The sequence below is a fragment of the Ascidiella aspersa genome, chromosome 7 (genome assembly GCF_963924565.1).
Source record: "Ascidiella aspersa chromosome 7, kaAscAspe10.2, whole genome shotgun sequence".
In the NCBI taxonomy this organism is placed as follows: Eukaryota; Metazoa; Chordata; class Ascidiacea; order Phlebobranchia; family Ascidiidae; genus Ascidiella; species Ascidiella aspersa.
Genome location: NC_139453.1, coordinates 27,797,540 through 27,818,353, shown reverse-complemented (window position 1 = coordinate 27,818,353; position 20,814 = coordinate 27,797,540). Strand labels below are relative to the sequence as shown.

The window sequence follows — 20,814 nt, the reverse complement described above, 5'->3', positions numbered from 1 at the left end:
CCTATTAGGTCGGATGAGGGCGGCCTATTAGGTCGGATGAGAGCGGCCTATTTGGACGGCTCGAACTTTCGTAGATAAACGACTCCGCTGACCCAGGTTGACGGGCTTTGTATCATTCGCTGCCAAAGATCCATTTCCTCATTGCGAGAATCCATCCAGGGGACCGACTTGTCAAAACTCATTCCTGTAGGAAGGCAAAATATACTATTAAGGAAGGCATTGGTGGCACAATTTAAACCAAGTTTGAAACTGTTATTTTTTCGGTTTTTACGCAAACATCTAAAAAAAACAAATAAAAAATAAAAAAAGAGCTAAAACACACCCAAAAAGAACTTATAAACGTCAAGTTTTTTATCTACTGCTGGGTGGAATCAACTTTTTCCACAATTGCATAAGAGCAGAAATGATATTAACTTTACTTAGAAAATATAAAAGAAAACAACTTTATTTAAAATCAAGCCAAAAAAGTGTTAGGGCTTCCAGATACATATGTTGTTATACTTTCAATATAATTTACATAACGCAAAGTTGCGTTGACCAATTAGTTTGTAGCGCATTTAATATTCAAATGTTTTCAAATGACAATAAAAAACGCTTAAAAATAGTTTAAAATACTTCAAAACACTTGAAAAAAAAATCACACTAAAAATAAAAAACTTGTTTTACAGTTGGTAATAAATAACGCCTAAAACTCCATCAAACAATTTTTTCCAACAAAAAAATTTCTATTTTTCACCTGTCCCGGTGCCAAGCCTAGCCCCTCCAACCAGATGATTTTGTCCGAACTTTTCGCGTTGGTAAACAGTAAGTTCGACCGCTCGGTTGTACAGCTCGTTCTTCACCACCCCGGTGAACACGAACAGATGATCGAAGTCGACTTTTGCCGAACTCGCGCTCAACGGCGTTTTCTGCTTCGTTTCGTGAGACTTGTCCGGCAGAAAGTAGCTGTCGAAAAAAAAAATAATTTAATTGCTTTTTGCAAGTTTTTTTAACTCTTTTTTTTAAATTAGATCCCCCAAAAAAATTGTTTACTTGCATTTTTTTGTTTTTTTATTTAGTTAAATTTTCGCATGTTTTGATCTGTTTTGTTAGAAAAAGTAGATGTTGGGAAAAAATATTTCATTTAGTTGCATTTTTCATGTTTTTCTGTTTATTTTTGATAAAAAAAAACTGTATTCAGTTCAATTTGTGCACGTTTTTTTACCTTTTTTGTTTAAAACAAAATATCCGTCGAAAATAAATATTTAACTTATTTCCGTTTAAGATGTTTTATTTCAAATAGGTTTATTCCTTTTAAATCTTTTTTACTTATTGTCGTTTTTTTAACAGTTTTAAGATTTGAGACTTATCCAGCAGAAAGTAGCTGTCGATAAAACATATTTTGTTTAGTTGCGTTTCTGTGCATTTACGTTTTTTTTTCTGTTTTTTGTTTTAAAAAAATAGATCTATTTTGCTTTTACTTTATTGTCGTTTTTTTATCTTTCTTGCTTTTGGTCGATTTATCGTTATGTTGTTGTTGCTTTTTTCTGATTTATGTGTTTTTTCTTTTTTTTAGTTTTATGTTGTTATAGGATATATTTTTTTCACTCTTTTGTCGGTTTACAATCTGTTTTATCCCCCTTATGTCAAACAAGTAGGGAAAATAGCTCGTTTATTAGTACATTAACACTTAACGTTTATTAATAAAATATCCTACCACTTTCATTTTAAAAGCATTATCCTTTTTAAGTCACCACCGGTCTATAAAGAAGACTGGCAGTCAAAGAAAATCGATACATACTTTGTCAGGTGCATCAGGTCATTCCGTTAAGAAGTTCGGACGGTTTAAAAATATAAATTTAAAATGTCGGTCCATATACATAAACTATAGACTAGAATAGAGAGAGACGCTGTAAAATATTAAATTTTAACTAGGTAAGCTATAATGTGTTACTTGGCTTTAAACGTGACGCAGTTACTAAATAAGATGTAGTTTGGCTGTGTTGCATATTTGGATCACTATTTTCGCTGATTTTTTTTCAGAAATATAACATTGGCCTAATAGCGTGTACGAAAAAACAAAAAAAGCTCCAGATTTTGAAGGCAGGTAATGGCCCAAGGCCCCAAGCCAACGATTGTATTCCTATCTAGTCTATTCTTAACGTTAGGGCTCGCTAGGAATGCACCTAAAGTACCGCTTTTACTCGACTTTCTTGGATAGGACCATGTCAACAATTTAACCAATTTTGCTGACTTCAGTGTCCAGGTCGATGTTTTTGCGATAAATTACTTGCACTTTTATCAGTTTACAAAACGAAGAAACAAACCAAACGAAGAAACAAAACACATACAAATGGCCCAAACTGTTGGACAATTATAACTTTTACGTAGGATGAATTTCAATGCCCATACGGAAGTGGAATATTTTGAACGTTTCGAAGAAATATCAGTTGATTTTTTACATAGTGAAAAAAACACTAAGTTAGAGGAGAGGGTTCTCAGCGTTTTATAATTGCTGATCCCCCTTCCAAAGCCTCTTAAACACTTTGTAGCCCCTGTTCATGTTTTATAAAACGCGCCATGCAGCGCACAAGGGATAAAGTCATAACGAAAACCACCAATTTAAGTTTAACTACATAATAATTAAAATAATGTATTGCCCCAGAGGGCGACGGGCACCGTTTATCAACCCTGACATAAAAAAGTTTTGTTATAAAACAAGTGGGCGCATATGTAAATGTTTAACAGGCCCTGGTCTGCTAAGACAGGGGTTCTTAAACCGGGTTTGGTTCACCCAGGAGTGAAATTTTGAGGGTACGCGTGCAAGATTATTTTACTGGAACTGTTACGACCTTCCTCAACAGGGATTGGAAAAATCGTTGCTCAAGGTCATTTCGGTAAAACACGTGGCACGAAATTCCCGGGCGGTTAATAACGCAAAAAACTTGGGATGTTTCCGTTTAACCGGGGTCGCGGTTTTTCCCAATTCGCCCGCTCCCAAGTATTTGGCGTAACACTGAAACCACGCACGGGTGATTATGCAAGTTTAGGTGACAAGCGTGATAAAACATTAAGCTTATTAAGAAGTAGTCGTAATAAGAACATCAAAGCCCATAGGTATTATTTCGAACTTTCCGAATAACTTTTTATTCAATTTCAGCTTTGATATTCTTATTACGTCTTACTACAACCTCCAACCAATATGCTCCGATGCTTTTTTAAGAAGTATTAGACGTGAACTCAGGTGACCAAGAAAAACTTTTTCCAATTTGCTGAAATGTCGCTATACCAGGGGTGTCCAACTCAAACATGCCGGCGTGCCAATTTTTATCTTATAACTTCTTCCCGTGCCAAAGTTTCGTAACCGAATTAGTTCTTTTTAATCATAAAAGCGCCTTTTTAACCAAAAATAAGAACGTTTATTTAAACTTGAAAAAAACTGTCTAGTAGAAATGCGCATCACTGCATCAAAGTGTCTCTCGGTGAGCTGACTTTTGTTTTTTCACACCAAGCTGTATAATATTATGTGAATGCTAGCCTCCACACAGTATAATGTTACTATATCAAAAGTAATTGTTGGTTGTCGTGATTGCCGCGATTGTTTTATATTGTGAACAAACAATGGCAATTGGCTGTATAACAAACTTAGTATTTTCTGACAATTGGCTAAATAACAAAATGAGCTTTTTTGGCAATTGGCTAAATAACAATTTTAGTATTTTTTGGGGAGGGCTTGCGTGCCATTTTTTATTAGGTCTCGTGCCACATTTGGCACGCGTGCCGATTGTTGGACACCCCTGCGCTATACCCACAAAAAGCGTAAAAATCCCCGCATGACCCATACGGTGACGTCATCAAAATTGACCGGGTCGCGAAACCGGGGCCTTCAAGCGAGGCCAAGTGAGTCATAGAGGCCGAATATCCGCCTCAAGGCTTCCTAATGCTTCGTCATGTTAAGGTTCTTGGCACCGATTTATTTAAGCCATATTGAGCGGATCGGGATGCATTAGCGGTTTTAGTTTGACGTGATAGGCGAGTGACAGGGATGGCCACAAGACGCTGCTATTATTCACTGTGACCGACAGGCTTTTTAGGCCTTATAAAGGAGTACTGGAGGGCAAAGCAAGACCGCTATTGTGTCTATTTTGGGTTGCAGACACTTTCTTCGAAAAAATTGTGGATTTTTAGGGATCTAAAGTTTTAAATCACTCTGCATAAGTTCTTCCCAACCTCTCTCAGTTCGCGACCCAGTTTTAATGCAAGTTTTCAAGTTTTATTTAGCGCCCCACAAATATTTTATAAGATCAAATCGAGACTTGCTTGGAGACAAGCTCATGCGCAACGTAGCATTCCCGATCTAAAAGAAAACTGTAACATTTAGAAATGCTTCGCGACCCACCAATGTTTCGCGACCCACCAATGTAACATTTAGAAATGCTTCGCGACCCACCAAAATTTTATATAAAAAAGGTTTTATAAAAACACTTAATTTAAACATAATACATTTGACTAAATTACTTCAGTCCATACCAAGTCATCCGTCAAAAATACATGAAACAAGTAAAGTTATTTCGGCCAAAACAGCTGGTCAAAATCAAGTCACATAGTTAAGTCATTACAACACTGGTATTTTATGACGTTCGCAGCTTTCAACCTGTGGTTATCCATGCGTAACTACCTCCCTTACCCCTTGACGTAGACTTGCGAGGAGCTTTTCAGCGCCACGTTGTTGACGTTCTTGAGCACGACCTCGAGCCGACTTTCGCCATTGGCGTGCAAATTCTGCTGGAAAAATATGCAAGAGTGGAAATACAAGAATACGGTAACGTAAAAAAAATTATTCTTACAGGTGAGAAGGCAATTAGAGTTTTTTTTTTATCTAACATAAAACATCATAAAAGCTGGCCTGTTTATTTATAATTTAGTTTAAAATACTTCAAGAATAATATTAGTACAACGGCGTGTAGTGAGGTACAACAAAAAAATGATTCTTTTAAACTTATTTTACAAAGTATAAAAAAATATGAGCATGTTAATTAACAAGCAGTTGTACACAGTAAAACAGGTATGTACTAGGCTCGCTTAAATAATAAAATAATAGTTTATAAGTTCACGCTGATTTTTTCTGCACCTCTGTAGCAGAATGCAAGATGTTCTTTGTGAGTGTACACGGATATCACGGGAGATACTTGTTTTATAACAGATGTTATTGAAACAATTTTTTTTGTGTGTGTGGTATGACTTCTAAAGCAGTTATATAAGTGTGTTGCTGACGATTTAAGTATTTGTCGGCTTTGGTTGGTCAAGATCGTTTTTACAGATCAACTCCCCCCTGGGTAATTTAATTTTTAACATCAACAAACCTTAGCAAGATATTCATCGTACCATGCAAGCCAAGCAATGCAAGTGCGTTATCACCTTTAGATAAGCGCTTAGTTTTTACCCTTTTTATTTTTACCGAACGTGTTTAGGAAAATAACGCAATCGTGACATTGTTGCGGCTGTCGTAAGTTATATTTGCATTTGCTAGAAGTGTCGGCGTTCTTTATAAATTGGTTTAATTTATTGCAATAAAGCTTGCAGTTAAGGTCACCAGATATCGGAAACTCTACTTAATGCCCTGTCAGGACCACTCGCATTTCTATCATTATCAAATGATAAACTGGTTTAACGGAATGGATACTCCATTACACTTTCACATTTTTTTGGACCGAATTTGGCAGATTTCTGAATTCTATTTGTATTGTGACGTCAATTTATGACGTCATTTATTTTCTCGCCTCCTGTGGTCCACGCAAAGCAAAAAAATTTAGGGGTACGCGGTAAAAAATGATAAACTAGTTTCACCAGACTGTGCCTATAGCCCATTCTGGCCCGGGGAAACAAACAAATGGTAAAATTACAGTGACTCAGTTGCTGTCATTCTGTTTTTAGAGGCGCCCTTCAAAACAAACGATATCCAAATGTTTAGTAGTGATTAGAGATAGCGATCTGTTTTACAATTTAAAAAATATCCGCAACATTCAACGGCACTATACAGTTTGGAAACATTTTTATTTTTTTGTGTCACGTACTTGAATCAAAAACGAACTAAGAAAGATGTAAATCTTGGCAAAGAGTTCCACGTTTCTATAATATTCCTAACAAGAACAAATATGCAACAGGTTGTCACACTATTTGATCAAAAACGCCAAGTTATGTTAGTAAATGTGGTTAGTTTCCTGAAGAAAATAAAAAAAACATGAGTGCAAAAGGATAACAATTAAACGAGAAACAAACCACTGACCACAGCTAGCAAACAACAAGGAGAAAATTTGCGACCAATAAAACGTTTCTCCATCATTTTGATTCCAACTTTTAAATACGTTAAACAAGCGCAATTTATTTTGGTGCATCTCTAAACAATGTTAGTTTTCTGCAGAAGTGCCAAGCATTGTTTTGTTTTACATACCACCGACTCTAAAGAGAGGACTGACAACCCAAAACGGGCTTTCATTTGTATAAACCATTTTGAACTTTTGGTAATTGCCTGTTTTTTCGATTTAAGATTAATCAATCTTAAGTCGCATCTGGCGTTTAAACTACGTGATGATTTGATTTTACAGATACAATGCACCCCTTTCTATCTTATTTTTTTACGAGGCTCAATATTCAGAGGTAATAAAGTTTACATTTAAAATGAAGTTTGCGTAAATGCGGCAGTTTTTCTTTCATTGCGGGACCTTTAAAAATCAGTGACCTGTCTTTAAAGAACAAATCTAATTTTAACTGAGGTTTTCTGTTGCAAACAAGTCTTGAAAACTAATTTGCTGTTGGCCGTTGTAATCCGTGTAATCCCCAATAAGTAAATATATTTTAGGTAAAAACTCGCGTATACTGATAGAGGAAGAACGTTGGTCGAAATGAAAAAAGGTAGCCAAATCAGAAGCCCAGATTTTGCCAAAAGGTTGTAAGTTAGGAAAGTCACAAGGGGTTAATGACATGCAAATTAAAAAGATTTACCCTCGCCGTCCGTAATCGTCAATGCCAGGCGACCTAAGTGGTGATAAGCAAGAGTTATTACTCGGAATGCCGTGAGTTGAACCAGACTACTCAGCTTTAAACGACTATAGCTTTTTGTAGGCCCGAGTAGTTGTGCAAGTTAGGGTCCAATAGAAAAATAATGTTTTAAATGCATGTGTCTTTTTCGGCGCTTCTTGTGGTCTAAGAGGCCTAGCCAACAAAAGTTTTAAGGCTTTACAACTTAGATAGATCTACTAACATACAAGTCTCGATCGACTCAGTAAAATAGAGTATACCAGTCGACTAGCTGTGCAAATTAGAAGCGAGTAAAAAAAAGTAGAAAAATACTGTTGAAAATGCACTTTACATTATAAAAAACAGTAAAAAACATCGGTTAGCAAACTAGGGTCCGCAGATCGGTTTTATGGGTTCATAAAATGTGTTAATTTAATAGAAAGAAAACGCTTTGTCACCTTCTCTTTGATGGAATTTACACATTATTTCAGTTTCACGTTTGTTGGACCGAAACCACTAGGTCTCTTAGGTATGCTTGTTTTATGACGTCAATTATGACGTCAATTTATGCTTTATCTCTGAACAATTTTATACCGACACTGGTTCAGACGAATCAAAACTAATATCTAGGGGTCTGCGTTAAAAAAGTTTAAGAACCGTTGACTTAGAAGGAGAGGATCTTCGATCCAAACTAGAAAAATCGCAAAGTAAGATTTAAGACGAGCCATTACAGGAAAAATTAAAAAATGTGATTTTACTGTTTAGAATGGATAAGAGTTATTCGAAACGTTCAAAATGATAGCTACTTCTGTATGGGCTTTAATATTTTTACTACAACCTCCAAACGTTATGTTCTAAACGGATTATATTCTTTCTGGTATACTGAAAAGCAGTAGGTAGGATGGATAACCAATTAAATCGTTAGGCTGTAATAATATTTAATCAAATTTGAAACCCAGTGTAAGCGGCAATAGTAAAAACTAAAAAAATCTAAAAAATCATACTAATTTTTTAGTATTAATGTTCATACGGCTTTATAATGCATAACGAAACATATATATCTCTCCAAACGCCGTTACAAAATGACTGAATAAGCGGTGAAAAATGAAAGAAGCGACTTTAGTATGAGCGATGTGATCAAAAGAAAACGCTGTAGTCCTGTAGTGTACATTTTTGAAGCATGAAGCAGGTGATGGATAGATAATGGCAATGCTAGGGTACTGAATTTAAGACAGAAAAGCAATAGCAAAAGCTTAAAGTATATCTTTAGCATCTACGAATAGCATTTCTAGCAGGGTTTACTTTTTTACCGTGGACCCCTAAAATTTATTTTTGCTTCGCGTGGACCACGGCAGGCCAGTAATTTTAAAAAATGACGTCATAAATTGAAGTCACAATCAAATAGACTTCTGAAATATGGTGATTTTTTCATAAATATACGTCACACTACAAATAGACTTTTTGACTTTTTTAGAAATATGTTGATGATTTAAGTAAAATTAAGTCTAAATACATAACACAATACATTCAGTGCTGAAACGTATTTTTTAATTAAACTATTTTCTTTGAAGAAATGATTACTTCTTAAATATACACTAACATTTCAATTTGTCCTTTATGGACCCCCAAATTAGTTCGCGGGCGCCAAAATGGTCCATAGACCCCGGTGAAAAAAACCCTGATTTATAGCATTAGGACGGTCGATAATACCGGATCTGAGCCGTTACCAAATGCCAAGTGTTAGTATTGGTCACTAGGATGGCATCGCTAACGACTTCATGAGTATACTCAAACATACAAAAAGATGAATTAAAACTGTTAATCCAGTTTAATCGTAAACAAACAGAAGTATTTATCTGTTATAATTACATAAACTTATTCCACACAAAGTGAAGGACAAACGACAAACTAAAATTAAAATCACATGAGCCCAGCACATAAATTAATCCGCGTGAGAGATAGGAAAAGATAGAAAACTTAAACACTTTAGATAACCTAACAAAAACGTTCAAAGGTAACTTAGTAGGTTTAGTTACCTTCTGTTGTTAACCTACTACTTTTGGGATAATATCTTATAAAGTAAAAATCGCAGCGTTATCATGGCTAAAATATCGACATTAAATTGGTATCGGCTGTGCAGCGATACGATCCTAGTATCGGACGGCTACCTATACCAACACTTGTTATCGGCTGTGGTTCGATATTATCGGACATCCCTCATAGTGACGTCATTTTATATCGGAAAGGTCGCGCATTTCGCCTGAAATATACGATATCGTAAATACAGTTCATATACCAGATATGTGGCTCAAAGTGCGTAAACAGCAAAACAGCTAAACAACTGGCCAACAAAAACTGTGCGCGTTTTAAACTAAGGTACATCGAACTTGATTCTATTACAAGTAAACATTTCAAATCTTGGTGTCCCAATGTTGCAAACACAGACTTACATCAGTAGAGGGAACGAATCTCAAAGCGACGTCGATGTCACCGGAATATGCGTTGCTCATCACGCCTTCCACACACTGTAAAAAACAAAGATTAAACCCAGTACAAAACTTGGTGAACCGAATGTTAGTTGGTTTGGATGTTGTATGGTAAATATATTTCGCTACTAAAAACATCCGCGCGCATATATGAAGTCTGCAGTCAAAATTGCGTATATTTGTTTCAATTTAGCATAATCTGCATTTAAAGTACACAGGGCACCTGAAGTGCATAAAACATATTTCCAATTATTCCGATGTAATAAGATTGGTTTAGCTGAAGTCGGACTCGGGGCTCGGGTAAGACCATGTAAAACTTACCGAGCCCCGAGTCAGACGTGCGCATGCGCAGTACCCAATTTTAAGACTGATATACCAGCAAACTGTTAATAATAAAGACGGAATATCATATATGGTCTAATATTTTCGAACCATATATTGTGGCTGGATGAACTATGCAACACCACTATGAGCGACTTTTTGAACATCCACCTATTTTATTGACGTAAATGAGTGAAAAACAGGCTGTGAAGTCGTAGCTGGATTCAGGACTCGACAAAATTTAACATTTGGCCGGAGTCAGACTCAGGACTCGACAAGATCTCACATATGGCCGGAGCGGACTCGGGACTCGACAAAATCTCAAATTTGGCCGGAGTCGGACTCGGGACTCGACAAAATCTCACATTTGGCCGGAGTCGGATTCGGGACTCGGGTTTTTTACCCGAATCTGCAGCCCTGATTCTGGTGCTAACCTTAGCTTGAAGGTCGTATTCCTGCATTTTCATTGGAGGGGCTAGATCGAAATGGTCGCAGCTCAGGTTAACCTCCCCCAGAAAAGCGTTCACCCCCAGTTTGTCGTGCCAGACTGCCACGTTCAGCGTTCGAGTGGAAAGTTCGGTCTCCGACACCACGTACCTGAAAAAAATAATCACCTCTGGGATTTTTTTTGAAAAAATAAGCAATTTCAAAATTATTTGAAAAATAAGCAATTTCAAAATTAGATTGAAAAATTAGGTAATTTAATAAGTTTTTTGAAATAATATGCAATTTCGAAATTATTTAAAAAAAACAAGCAATTTCAGGATTTTTTTTTTAAATAAGCAATTTCGAAATTATTTTAAAAAACTAAGCAATTTCGGGATTTTTTTTTGAAAAAATAAGCAATTTCGAATTTTTTTTTAAATACAGGGCAATATTAATCTTCGCCCTGAAGAAGGGGACTTGCGTAAGTGGTCTGAACGTTGTCAAAGAAAAATATTTAACAGAGGAACTATTTTGATCAATATTATCACTTGTAGTAACAGTTTATATAAAAAACAATATGGTTAGAATTTATAAACATACCTTAATCTAAAAATTTGGTGAAATGGTTTCACTATTATGCCATTTTTAGACAATACTTTAACAATTTGAACCAAAAGTGCGTAAATGTTTTTTTATAATGGCTAAACTCTACAACAACGCGTTCTTCTATGGAGTTAGCATTCTAGTTTCAGGATGCCTTTTAGAAACACCAAAATATACTACATATGTTAGCCACCCATAGTCACCAAGTTGTGTTAAGCACATTAATGCCCATTATAAGTTGCTAAAAACAGAAATACATGTAGTTTTGGCAGATGTTTTTTTGTCTGTACAAACTTGAGGTCACATATAGGACTTGTATAAAATATGTAAACTATAGGTATTACAGTCCTAATTGTTTGCACACATTTTATTGAAATTAATTCAAAGATATTTGAAAGAAAATTCATACTGTAGGGTTTAACATACCTAATTAATTTGAAAATAAAACAGTACAAAAGCCTTGGTCAAAACAAGAACAACAAACAGTTTAAAATAAAATTTGTCTTAGTTAGGCATTTTCAAAACACACTTTAAACTTATTTTTTAACATAAAATAAATTCAAACACTATTTAAATGCTTTTCAAATAACATAGGGCTTTCAAAGAATTTTTACTGTGCACTTTAATCCAAAGACGTTAAAAGATTTAACAATTTATGGTAACCCTATATTACAAAATTTTCGTATAAACTTACTTCAGAATTTCCTTAAAGTCAGGGTTTACTGTGTGCTTCTTGGTCTTGGTTTTTCGCTTGCTGTGCTTGTCGGGCAAAAGATAGGTCTTGACATATCTGAAAACATTTTCGCAGGTTACATAACATACTAAGTAAAATCATAAAGTGTAGAAATAAGCACAAAATTTAAATACTGAACTGATAACAACTAGACATGCAATCAAAAAAAAAAGACTTATATATAAAAAAAAATATATATATAATAAAAATATAATAAAAAATCAAGACTTATATGATTTTTATTCCCAATTTAGTAAGAATACGTTTGGTGGCTAAACCTGATATTACATGAGTTTTATTGTAAAAATATAATATATATATATATATATACGGTATATCTAATTTAACTGTTATTGAACAACATTTTTATGCACTGCCTAACAGTACAACCAAACATAACGTAAAGGGTCTGGTAAAAAATATAGTAATTAGCTTTCTTACAGAATGCCAAAGACTTGCATGACTTTATCATTGGCAACTTAAAAAACATACATAACATAACTTTTGTGTCTAAATGTAAGATTGTTCTTAATCTATTTATTAAGAAAATATCTGGTTAAAATTTCACATGTCTGTGTTTAAAAATTTATCACCTTTACTGTTCATGTAAGACATTGTATTCTTATGCAACGGAAAGCAGTAAACGATAAAATAATCCATAAGCTTTTGTAATAAGTGAGTTCTAACCAGAACGGCTACAAATATTGTAATAGGTTTGGTAAAATAGATTTCCAAAGACATACATAACATAAGCTTTATGTCTAAATATTATATGGTTCAATGCAAACCGAATATTTGAAAAAGAAGATATCTCCTCGCCCTAATGCACGTTAGTGACGACAATGACTTCGAATGGTAGCAAAACAGTATAGACTTTCTTGTCTCAGTCAAAATCAGTCACTATAGGCACCCATAATGACTGATTTTGACTGAGACAAGAAAGTCTATACTGTTTTATTATATGGTTCTTAATTACTTTTATGTAGGACATTGAACTCTTACGCACTTAAAAGCAGTGGAAAATAAAAAAGTATAGTAAGTTTGGTAATAAGTGAGTAGTTATCATTCTCACGGGTTGCTCAGTTTCTTTTCATCCATAGCGGCCAGATTTTTGCAGCTGCCGATGTGAATGTTGAGTGTTCCGGTCTTGTATGAGTAGGAAAAGCCCATATGAATGCTTCCTGTGATATCTACTCCACTTTGCGCGTGTGCAGCTGCACTGTACACACTCCATGTGCTCCCAGTTAGACTCCGTCTACCTATCTAAAAAAATGATTATAACTTTGTTAATAAATGACTAGCCCACAGTTATAACACATCTTTATGGAAAAAAATTCAAGGAGTTTCAATTTTTTTTTAATTTTTAAGTTCCTAAAATTTGATCACCAAACAATATGTTTTGAACTTAATTCAAAAACACAACAGTGTAAAGGCCACAGCCAACACAACAAATAGTTGAACCAATTGTTTTATAACGGCAGTTTCTAAACACGTAACCTTAAGCTGTACATAAAATAAATTTAAAGACTTTTGGAAAAACATGGAGTTTTTTTTTACATTATTCTACCTAAAATAAGTGACATGTTGAGCAATGGTAAGAGGGCAAAATTACTGTTGGCTTTAATCAAAACTATTTATTTTGGAATTTTTAGGTTAAATTGCAAGTTTAACATTTTTTGGGAGTGCTACATAGACTAACCGATAAGCTTGGAAGGCTCTGTGCATTTCCTTTAATCAAGTTTGTTTTCTTCTTTTTCCCTGGAACAATTAACAGCAAAATAAAATGTTTATTTACATGCAAACTTAAACAAAGCTGCCACTGTAATGTAATGTATATGCAAATAGTTTCCTAATGTTTAACATTGTAGTTAAATGATTTTTTGAATAAGTTTTAAATTTTAGTTCAGGGGTGTCCAACATGTCAGCCAATTGTCACAAAAAACTAAATTTGTTATACAGCAAGTTTTCAATGTTTATTCACAATATAAAACCATCGTAGTGAAGGCTAGCATTCAACGTTTGCAAAAAAGGAGTTTGGGTCAATTATAAATGGTTTGCTTGACAAAATAAACAAATGTTTTTTATGTAAATCAACGTTTTTTTTTTTTTTGTAAAAAGGCCGCTTTTAATTTTAGACAGAATTAGTTACTAAAGTTTGCCACAGGAAGAAGTTAAGGTAAAAAGTCATGTCGCCATGTTTGAGTTGGACACCCCTGTTTTAGTTTATATCAAAATCTTACCAGTATTCTTGAAGTCTTTATTAGTGATTTTAAGTAATCTGACTCTTTTGTATTCTTAATTGTTTTTATGAATTGCACACATCACACACTAAACAACATCATGCCCATGCAAAAAGTCTGGATCATGGCACCACATGCAATGACTAAGATAAAACTAAAAACTTAAAATGCATAATGCCTTACCTTCTTACATGCAGTAAAAGGCATTTTTAAACTTCATATTTTTGCTTGTTTTTTTCTTTTGAAATTGTTTTGTTTTATATTTTTAGCACTAAATTGCAGCAACATACAGAAGCATTAATCCGTTTATTGATTGCACATAAAAGTTTAGTAATAAAGACATTGCACAATTTAAAGCACACAACCTTGAAATGACCAAAAGAAACACCTTCTCCGGAGAGAAAAAACAATATTTTACTGCATATAAGAATATTTTCCTTTAAGTGACACAGAGTATACATAGTCTAAACAAAAACAATCTTTCAAATTTAACAGCAAAAAACAAAAAAATGTAGGGAGGATAAAAATTGAGAATGAAAAACGTTTTTTAGGCACATCAAAATGGAATATATCTTTTAACATTTATTTTATTAAAAAAACAAAATCTCTTAAATTTTGTTTTAGTTCATTATCCCACTAGTTCCTCTTGTTTCTTTAGCCACAATTGCTGCAATTTGTTTCAGATCATTTTCACCCATTAAAGACGGATCAAAAGTTTCTACAGGTTCAATATTTTCTACCGGGGAATCGTTAAAATTAGTTGGTGTGTTAGCAAGCATGCTGACTACATTTTCAAGACAAGAAAGCTGATTATTAGTGATTGTGGGTGTGACATTGTCAATGTTGTCGGTTAGTATATGTTCAAGTGTTAGAAGTGATTTTCCCTCTTCTGAATCTTCAAACGTTGCGGCATTCGTGTCATGCTGGTTAGCGAGCATTTGCACTAGTTTGCTTACGACAGTGTTTCCGTCATCTAGCACAGCGCTAAACTGCAAGTCAGTTTTATGTCCACTTAGCACACATTTTGGTTTCACCTTGGGTGCGAGCCATGCAAGTGTGTCTTCAAATGCACCTGAATTGCAAGAAACGACAATCGCTACTGAGTTAGAGAGGTCATGCAAGGAAATTGATTGCAAGGCTGGAAAGACAATGAATTAGTGCACAAAGTAATTCAATAATTGCGTTCAACTTTTGCTGGCATGAACTAGTAAAAATCTCACCGTATAAAAGGAATTAGGTCATATATGCTAGCAATGTTATTTACTTGGGCTGGAAAATGTTTTAATGGAAGAACATTCCACCAAATGACATACATGAGTTGCCATTCACATAGTACAAAGTTTCTAGCTTACATGCAAGGGCAGTTCAAGTACTTTACAAATTTAAGTATCATACATGGTAAATTGCAATTTTTATGAACCATATAAACAACACTATAAAGAGGGACTTCACCTACAAGAGCAATAGTAGATCTAATTTGTTGACTTAAAAAACAGAGCAAACGCTTCTAAAGCAATCTATCAGAATCAATTTGCATTTAAACTGGCCATTTGCTTTACAAGGCAATTTAAAATAGAGCAACATTTTGGTTGGCTACAATCTACGTCTTTCTTTTTGCAAGATTACGTAAACAGTCACCTGCTTTCGTGGCATTTGAATCGTCAATGGTTTGCAGAAAGTTCATCGCGCCACCGATCTCTTCCACTTTGTCTTTTAACATAAAAACACAAAAGAACATAAAACAACCAACAAAAATGAGGTTTGATTAGATAACACAAATCAGGTTTTACGAGCAAAAGTGCCATGCATATCATTTTAGATGGAATCGTTTTTGGATTAAACCCGGAAATAAACATAAAAAATAATTGATAGATAAGATATGTTTGGTATCAAAGAATCGAATACTCTAAGCCTGCTGGCTGGCATATACCTGACATAAAGCAACACTCCATTATATTCGTTTATTTAAAGCGCAATAAAAACAGAAATATGCTGTGTAATGTGATTTTACACTCTTTGTGCATATGTGTGTATATGTGAATGCTGGAACTGGCAAGATGAAGCAAAAAGTGAATTTTACTTGAAACATTATAGACCAGGGCTTCCCAAACTTTCAAGTCCCAACCTTGTTAGTTTTATTGAATCTTAGTTTGTCCTACGTGTATGAGAGTAACAAACAGAATATTTGGGTAGAATTTGATTTAGGGACTACTCTCAACCAGTGTTACCTCCAAACAAAATTGTACACAGAACAAATGTTTATTTTAGTGAGCATGAATCAGTCTGAGATGAATTATAGAATAAGATGAATTGTTTAAAAAATTCAAAATATGAACAAAGTAAAAATTAGTTCATGTAGCTCCTTGTTTATAGGAATTTTATTGTTTAACCACTAACAGCAGGGGTGGTAGAGCAAATTAACTGTGCAAATGTTCTGGTGGTGCAGCACAATTAAACATCTCAGAGGAAACACAACTGTAACCCTTTAAACCCAGTTTGAATAGCCCTGGTATAGGCAATTTTGAAGGAAAAATTGGCACTTATTGATATAATTAACAGTTCAAATTGTGGCAATTATTTTCATTCTTCTACATGTATTTGATTGTTCTTAAATTTTACAGCATGCTGAAAATGTTTTTGACACAAAGTGTTTCTTATAACTTTTTAAAGATAGTTTAAATTCAGTGAAAAACTGATAAATAGCTTGTGTACAGCGATTGGCATTGTGTTTTTGAAGATTTGTGTGGAGTTATGAAGACAGTGCGTAAAAAACATGACTGCACTAATGCTGCGATTGCACAAAAAATACCTTTCGGAAAACACTTGGAACAATGGAAAAGCGAAAAACAAATTAAAACCTGAAGTTTTCATACTTCTAAATATTTACACCGACAGTTCACAATTATATTACAAAGATATATACTGCAGCTTATATACTGTGGGTGGACACAAAAATATGGAACAAAATAACACATGATGGAAATTTGTTCTTCATAAACAAACTACTGTACTGATTTAAAGAAATTTGGCTGAAAAAATAAATAACTAACTTTGAAACCAAGTAAAAATATACAATAATGAAACCAAACTATTTTTTAGGAAAAAGATTGTTTATTTAGCAAGATTTCTTGAAAGTTTTATTTTTAGTTTGTTAATAACAGCGATTTTACTCGGCGGCCTTTTTTCTGACCACAACCTTCTTCTTTTTTGGAGCAGCATCGGTCCCCTCGGCACCAGGGTCCTTCTTTTTGACCACACGGACCACCTTCTTTTTCGGTTTGTCGCCAGCGGCCTCTTCGCCTTCCAAATGCTCATCGTCGGATTTTTTATCGGCCTCCTTCTTTTTTACAACTTTTTTGACAACTTTTTTCTTCAGAATTTTCGACGGCTGCTCTTCAGTATCTTCACCTTCAACCGCTTCTTTTTTCTTAACGACTCGGACCACTTTCTTTTTGGGCGACTTTGGCGCCTCTTCGACCCCGCCTTCCCCTTCTGGGGTAGCGGCGGTAGCATCGCGTTTCACTTTTTTCACAATCCTACGCTTACTGCTGTTTGCTCGTTGAAGACCCTTTGGTTTTTCTGTAAATAAAAGAATGGATTTTGTGTTGTTTAAGGTACACTGGTTTTGATTTTAAGGCGTAAAGTTCTTAACCTTCATCCGCTTCTACATTTTCAGGGTCAACATCGGTGATAAGAATTGCCGGTGGTGTTTGGTAATTTCCATAGGCACTGTTATCTTCCAAAGGCTCTGTAAATATAAAACAAATCATTTAATGGCGAAGTTTGGAGTGTAATGGTTGGATGCTTTAGTTAGACGTAGCAGGAATATCAAAGTAGGTAACATTTTTTTTACATTTTAACTAACTATTTATTTATTTTTAAAGATAGTTTGCAACAAAAAACATATAACCTGCACAGGCAATTAAGGAACCAAAATTTGTAGTAGACATTAAATATAAGATAGTTTTAAAACTTGAATGCATTTTTAAATGTTTAACTACACTATTATTAATACTGTTTCATTTTAAAAATCTAGCCTTAAGTGTCTAACAGTGTACCAAATATATCTTACCTTCTTGGTTATCATAATTGTCTGCATAACTTCCATCTGCAAAAATACACATATTCCTTTAAACACTGAAGGTACACATGTGTTACAAAGGTGTAAGCATTTCTTAAATTAATGACAAATTATAAATAGCCATTTTCTATCTGGAAGGCTAAGTATGTTAACGGTAAACATATTTAGTGAAAGTGCAATGTTTCAAAGGATATTTTTTCATTAACTAGTATTGCAAATACCATTGGAAATATGTAAAGTTTTATAAAGCATATGGAGAGCATTAAAAATTTCTGCATGTCATTGTTTTATTAAGATTTATGGGTTTAATTTAAACAAAGAAAATAGGGGATTGAATAATGAAAATAAAAATATGATCTGCTTAAAAAATATAATTATTATTAAAAGTGACACTATTAAAAAAACATCAGCTACAAATCAAATGAATACTAAAACTTCTAGATCATTAAACAAATGGCATTTATTGAGTCATGATTTTATTTTGGTTTGTTTAATTTAATGGTTTTATCGTATTTAAGCAGGGCTGCAGAGTTGGAGTCGGTTTGTTTTACTGAAGTCGGACTCAAACTCAAGTAAAACTTTCCAAGTCTCGTGTGTGCATGCGCAGTATCAACATTTTGAAACTGAGTCAGACTATTTGGCCGGGTCAAACTCAGGTTTATTTTTTAGCCAGTGTCGGACTCAGGTTATTTACAACAGACTCCGCAGCAGCAGCCCTGATTTAACTATATCCTTTATCTGCCAATCAACACCCAAACTTGATCTGTTATTAACGCATATATAGCAAAATTATTTAAGCTTAAAGTAATGCTCATGCAGACACCGTTACGATTGCGATGGTAAATCAACATCAATCTCATCAAACTACAGAAATCTAGTACTTTTCAGATTTCTGGCTGCAAAACTTAATCAGAAAGCAAACAATTGGCAATGAACGGATATAGTTTAATTTTTCAAACAGCAAGAAATCAAAGCAAAAATTAGTATGCCACAAATATGTAGATGGCACCAAAATATATTAGAAAAAGATAAACTGGCAAGTAAAGGAAAATAGACATTGCTATTTAATGGAGTGTACATAATCTTGCTAAATATACAATAATAAAATTTGCTTAAAATTCACTTTCAAATGGCTCTTATATCTTTTGGATATGTTTTATTAGATCAATTAAGGTATTCCTGTGGGCACAAAGGCAAGATTTAAGTCTAAAAACCTACTAATACTCGTCTGACTATGTATTTGCCTGATCTGTTGCTTAAATTTAGTTACTTTGTGATATTGAGGACAAAATATAAATCTACTTGACTGCAATTATGAAGGACATAATTAAAACCTCAAAGGTGTTCAGCATTTATATAAATACTTTTACAAACTCAAGGTGGGATGTCTTCAGGACAATAATTCTGGCTTAATCCAAGTAAATGCTGTCTAAACCGTTTTTGATGAAAGTGGTATTTATGCAAAGTAATTTTTGAAGCAGTACTTTAAATTTTCGAAAGCAGACCAATTTTTGAAGCAGTACTAGCAAGGTTTTTAGTAACTTACTATAAAATAGTGCTAAACAGGGTCTGCACTGACTGTACAAAATGTCGATAACTGAAACTAACAATTTGCTACATACCACTAAATCTACTTAAAAGAATAGCATGCGGTGAGTGAAAATATTTGCATGCTAAGCTAGAAGGGAGGGAAATAGCATAAGCACCAGCCTTGAAGTTTACCAAAGCAATTTGAACCACAATTATTGCCTGTAATTTGAACTGAAGATGAGTCAGTTGCAATATCAAGAGATTGTGATTCATTTGTTTGATTTTGAATTGATTTATCCAAATTGTCACTCAAATTTGATAAATTTCCAACGTCTGCAAAATATAATCCTTTTATTTTTTTGGAATAGGCAGCACAGCATTACAATAAAAAATATCTACAAACGTGATTCTGAAAAGCAACTATGTTCCTTTAAAGGACAATTACTTTTTAAACAATAAAATCACTAGATAATTGGTAAAAAAATCATACCTTCGTTGTCATCAACTTGTTGATCACTTGTTTTATCAAAGGAATTAAGGGTTTCATCATCATCAGAATAAGATTGGACAATTTTATTGTTTGAAACACCAATGGGAATTGCGGATTTAACAATTTCTGCATTATCATTTTCATTGGATTCAATTGGTTCTTTCAAATCTGGTTCCATGGTTGGACTGTTTAAATTTGACAAAAATGGTTCTTCAGAATTTAGCCCTACAGTGGATGGTTCATTTGTAGTAATTTGCATTACAGTTGCTTTTTCAGTGGGTGTTTGTATTACAGTAGATTCCTCATAATCTGGTCCTTCAGTAGTTACTTGGATTTCAATTGGGTCCTCAGTAGATTGGTTATTAGAAGTATCTTCGTGATGACCAGCAACAAATGGTGCTTCACCACCTTTGGTTGTTCGGTCCACATCAGCAGCAATATCAACTTGACCAGCAGCAGATGGTGTTTCCGCGTCTTTGATGGTTTGGTCCACATCGGCAACAATATCATTTTGACCAGCTTCAGATGGTGTTTTTGCATCTTTGGCGGTTTGGTCAATATCAACAACAATATCACTTTGACCAGCATCAGATGGTGTTTCTGCATCTTTGGTAGTTTGGTCCACATCAGCAGCAAAGTCATTTTGACCAGCAGCAGATGGTGTATCTACGACTTTGGTGGTTTGGTCCACATCGGCTTGAATACCACATTGACCAGAAGCAGATGGTGTTTCTGCATCTTTTTTGGTTTGGTCCACATCAGCAGCAATATCACAATGACCAGCAGCAGATGGTGTTTCAACGTCTTTGGTAGTTTGGTACACATCAGCAGCAATGTCATTTTGACCACCAGCAGATGGTGTTTCTTTATCTTTGGTGGTTTGGTCCACATCAGCAGCAATATCATAT

The 20,814-nt window shown here is 34.4% G+C and overlaps 1 protein-coding gene across 1 annotated transcript in view; it reads right to left on the bottom strand.

Annotated features, from left to right (window-relative positions):
* LOC146138778 (uncharacterized) overlaps positions 1-20,814 on the bottom strand; it is a 47,319-nt gene continuing 26,505 nt past the window's right edge. The window contains exons 8-16 of the mRNA XM_083394680.1: positions 15,444-15,515; positions 13,265-13,323; positions 12,638-12,828; positions 11,527-11,622; positions 10,238-10,400; positions 9,447-9,521; positions 4,667-4,764; positions 737-945; positions 1-184 (exon numbers count right to left, since the gene is read on the bottom strand). Coding sequence (XP_083250806.1) covers positions 48-184; positions 737-945; positions 4,667-4,764; positions 9,447-9,521; positions 10,238-10,400; positions 11,527-11,622; positions 12,638-12,828; positions 13,265-13,323; positions 15,444-15,515 — 1,100 coding nt within the window. The 3' untranslated portion in view covers positions 1-47. The remainder of the gene's footprint in view (positions 185-736; positions 946-4,666; positions 4,765-9,446; positions 9,522-10,237; positions 10,401-11,526; positions 11,623-12,637; positions 12,829-13,264; positions 13,324-15,443; positions 15,516-20,814) is intronic.